This window comes from Prenolepis imparis, unplaced genomic scaffold, assembly GCF_030444845.1.
Source record: "Prenolepis imparis isolate NDT839.2.m4 unplaced genomic scaffold, iyPreImpa1.0 SCAF_2, whole genome shotgun sequence".
NCBI lineage: Eukaryota > Metazoa > Arthropoda > Insecta > Hymenoptera > Formicidae > Prenolepis > Prenolepis imparis.
The window spans coordinates 4,635,818-4,640,718 of NW_028141160.1; the positions used below are offsets into that span (position 1 = coordinate 4,635,818).

At 38.2% G+C, this 4,901-nt stretch overlaps 1 protein-coding gene across 1 annotated transcript; it reads left to right on the plus strand.

The window, feature by feature from the left end:
- The first annotated feature begins 1,123 nt into the window (after window positions 1-1,123).
- Window positions 1,124-3,247, plus strand: LOC145932477 (uncharacterized). Its single transcript, XM_083031451.1, has one exon. The coding sequence runs from the start codon at window positions 1,218-1,220 to the stop codon at window positions 3,201-3,203; it is 1,986 nt and encodes a 661-aa protein (XP_082887577.1). The 5' UTR covers window positions 1,124-1,217; the 3' UTR covers window positions 3,204-3,247.
- Window positions 3,248-4,901: the final 1,654 nt, after the last annotated feature.

Here is a 4,901-nt window from a genome sequence, read left to right on the forward strand (position 1 = left end):
GAAAGATCTACGATCCGTTATAATTGGTGAGATGCACTGTTCGCCGACCGGAGGACATCGCGGCGTCACTAAGACATACAATAGAATAAAACACAATTACTATTGGGAAAACTTAAAACTAGACGTTCAAAGATACATACAACAATGTTTGCAGTGCCAACTGAGAAAATTAGTACGCGTCAAAACAAAACAGCCTATGATAATCACAGACACACCAGGCTCTTCTTTCGACAAGGTAGCCATGGATATTGTCGGACCTTTACCCAAGACAGAAAGAAACAGCGAATACATTTTGACCTTACAAGATCAGCTGACCAAATACTGTATGGGTATACCATTACAAAACCAAACCTCCGAAACTATCGCAGAAGCTTTCGTAGATCGTTTCATCTGCATATTCGGAGCGCCAAAGGCAATATTAACGGATCAAGGAAGAAATTTTATCAGTGATTTAATGAGGAAAATCGCAAAATTATTTAAAATTCGTAAATTTCGTACTACTGCCTTCCACCCACAATCTAACGGATCTTTGGAAAGATCGCATCACGCATTAGGAGAATATTTAAAACAATACGCAAACGAACAAAAACAGTGGGATAGATGGATAAGCCTTGCAATGTTCAATTATAACACTAATGTACACGAAGCAACCAGACATACACCGTACGAATTAGTCTTCGGAAAAATAGCCAGAATTCCTTCGAACGAGCTTTTACCTCCAAGCGACCAATTAGCGAATTACAACGATTATCTAGTAAACCTCGTTACACAACTTCATACAATTCAAGGAAATGCTCGTGAAAACGTTATCGAAGCAAAACACAGATCGAAGAAATATTACGATAGAAAGATTAACCCCCAAACCTTTAAACCAGGAGACCATGTATTTCTCTTAAAGGGGCCAAAACCCGGAAAATTCGGGGATCACTATACAGGACCTCATGAAGTACTGGAAATATTAAATAAAAATAATGTAAAAATTAGAATAAAGAAAAATAGCCGAATCGTGCATCCTAATCGATTGCGAATTTCCTACATTAAAACCACTAAATAATCAACAAAAAGGATTAATTTTCCACAAAAATAAATGTTTTTTTTTTATATATATATATATATTAAAAATACAAAATATAATATTAATAAAAATAAAGTAGAAATACATAAAGGTTATAAGAGGAAAAAGATACACACACCTACAAAAATAATTAATATTTCAGATGGATCGCAAATTCAGACGAATAATCGCAATATTAATAATACTAGCAGTATACCTGCATCCAACACATGGGCTAATAGGATATGACTGTGGATCTTCCTCCGCAAACCTAACCACGCTATCATTGTTAAACATCGAAGAATGCGATATCCCTCGTAAAGAAATTAAACCGGATCAAGTTTACGTACAGCTGTTACAAATTAATGAATTCGAAGCAGTGCACGTAATACAGTGCAAAGTTGAAATCGACCGATTAGTCAAGAAATGCGGAATGTTTTCTCACACAATGGATGTACATAACGGAAAATATTCATATATAGAAGAAATAACTCGCGAGGCTTGCAGGCGAATGCATAGTTACGGAAGTTATCAAGTAGGACGCACTCTTATCTCAGGACTTAAATCCAATAGCACAATAACCAGACCGATTACGTTAGCTGGTCAAGTAGACAACTACGGCGAATGCCACGGAGGAGCATACTCAGATCCTTACGGAACATGGTCGGATGTCATTGTAGTCGGAACTGTAAAAATCACGTTACAGGATTACACTGCCGACGTACGCATCAACACTAATAAAGTACAACTCAGATCCGGCATTACTTGCCAACTCGGCTCTACACATTGCATAGACATCGAAGGAGGAGACACGTATTGGAATACTGTACCTGCAGGTCCCTGTAAATTTAATAACTATGGAATATTATTCGAGGGGTACGCCTACAAAATAATTGACGACGAGCAAGGCCAAACAGTATATTCTCTCACCACACAAGACACAATATTCGCTCTAACCAGTAAAGGCAAACAAGATGTCTGCGGATATTCGATAATACGTACCGAACATCCTAAATTAATGATTTTCGAAACTGTACGAGGAACCGTCGTTTTCAAAAAACAATCGCGCGTTTCAAATCTCGATATCTTCACGTACATGAATTCTAAGTTTGTTTACGTGGAAAAACATATTCGCACGCAAATTAATCAACTTTACCATGACATTTTATTACAACAATGTAATTTAGAGCAACGAATGCTACAAAACGCTTTGGCCATAGCCACACAATCTCCAGATATTTTTGCATATCATCTAATGAAAGGGCCCGGCTATATGGCTCTACTAGCTGGAGAGGTTATTCACATCGTAAAATGCGTACCCGTCGAAGTCAAGCTCGCTCAAACAAACCGATGCTACAACCAACTACCCGTGCTTCGGGAAAATCAAACGTATTATTTAACTCCACAAACGCACATATTATTGCAACAAGGAACGCAAACCACTTGCAACACATTAGCACCCGCCATGTATCAGCTAGGAGATTCTTGGTACAAATTTATGCCAAGACCAGTGGATACCATACCGCCGGTCACTATAAAACCATTGACTAAGCCTGTATGGAAATACATCAGCCCAGGATCGCTCGCCACCAGCGGTATATACACGGAAACAGATTTAAAGGACTTACGAGATCATATAATGTTTCCAGCCGAACGACCTGCCGTCCTCAACTCCCTAGCGAGAGGGGTGATGGGAAAAACCATATCCCTGGAAGGGGGATCAATCTCCAATTTACTTGATACAAACACCATAGAAAAAATAGCAATATCTACATGGAACAAATTCTGGAATAAATTTCTATTTTTCGGGAATCTCAGCGCTGGACTAATCGGAATATACCTGAGCATCAGAGTCATAAAACTGACGCTAGACACAATAGTACACGGCTACGCCTTACACACAGTGTACGGGTGGTCCTTGTACCTGCTAGGAGCCCTATGGGACTCCCTAACACATCTACTAATACATTTGAAAACAAGGCAATCGAAAAAATCGAAAGCCAGCGTGCCGGTTCCCTATACCCAAAATAACGAGACACCTGAAACCATCCACACAGAAAACAACACAACTCCAACAGCTACCTACCCCCTCCTCCCCCCACGGGAAGATACTACATATACCTTGGAGCTTAAAGAAGCGAAATTTTAACGAGCAAGGCATACCGCCAATTACAATAACCCCCCCCCGGTTTTCTTCACCTATCAAGCAAGGCATACCGCCAACACAATAAACCCCCTTTTTGGATCTCCCCATGCACCAAAAACAGTAAAAATTTTTTTTTTATATACAGAAATGGAAACCTCTTACATCGACACTGAATTCTTGACTCGCGGTCGCCTGAAGGTGACCGTGGTAAGAGCGGAATCACCCTTGCTGTTTTGGGTACAACTAAAAAATAGCGCAAGGGAACTCCTGGAAATGGAAGAAGAAATCCAATTCCGGATGGATAGGAGAGCCAATTCATTGCTCGTATACCCTCACCATATGAAGGAGGACTTAGAGGTCGTGGTTAAAGACAAGAAAGGATGGAAGCGAGGGTTTATACAAAGCATAAATAAAAACACTTGGATGGTCAAAATAATGCTCGGCGACTGGGGAAGAACAGTGTGGCGCCGTATGAGCGAAGTGTATCACCTAGAAGACCGTTTTAAGGGGGTATCCTGGCAAGCCATAATATGTGGATTAGCCCACACCGCAGCCCCTAATGGTAGGCAAACGTGGCCAATAATGACACGAGACCTGTGTCGACTCCTTTTAGAGGGACAAGATGGATGGATAAATATAGTCCATCCTCTAAGAAAGGGTGCGGCCCTGGTGAAACTCCATATGGAGACCACCAAAATGTTCGATAGAGCATATAACTTTAGGGACGCGCTAATTCGGATTGGCCACGCCGAACTTTGCACAAAAATCACCGCCGACGTGGAACCCTCAGTCTAAAAAAAAAAAAAAAAAAAAAAAAAAAAAAAAAAAAAAAAAAAAAAAAAAAAAACAAACAAACAAAAAACAAACAAAAAAATATATATATAACCAGAATTATGTATTAACTTAGAGTTATTGTAGCATTTAAATAATTCTATATATTCTAAATTTTTATTACTCCACTATTCATTTGAAATCTGAATTGTGTATTAATTCAGAATTACTCTAGTGTTTAACAATAAGTATTCCTATAGACCCTAAATTTTCTTTACCTTACTACTACTTCGTTTGAATTTTGAATTATGTATTAGTTAGAATTACGCAAGCGTTTAAGTACTCCCATATATCCCAAATATTAATTACTATTATCATTAGTCACTATATCACCCTACCTTTCCTCTTTATATTATGTACTTCTTTTGCATATTATAATTATAGCGTCATTATTGATGCTACACATTATCATATCATATTATTTTTTTTTTTGTATTAATTACTATTAGACCATATATATATATATTGAATCGTTATTGGTAATATTTCAACATTTGCGTTCTTAGATTTCAGTTTTTTTTGTATACTTATCATGAATATATGTGTTTCTTCTTTAATTACATGCGCAAATTTATACCTTATACTTAACTTCATAATAATAATACTTTGTAAACAAGTGGAACCATTTTCTATCTTAATTACATCATTATCGTCAAAACATACTGCCTGATCATCGGTTGCAGTATAACAATGCCAGTATATCACCATCTTCAATGGACACCCGAGATGCCGGAAGAAGTACGCCAAGGCCCAATCGACGGTGTTAAACCAGGAGACCACCCCGAAACATACCGAAATCTAACAGAACTCCGGTGTGTTACATTAATGGAGGGTGAAATCTATCAAGATACGACTGACTGCAGCAAAATT

Bases quoted from the DNA above. Each gene is read 5' to 3' on its own strand.
- LOC145932477 (XM_083031451.1), top strand. From the start codon at position 1,218: ATGGATCGCAAATTCAGACGAATAATCGCAATATTAATAATACTAGCA.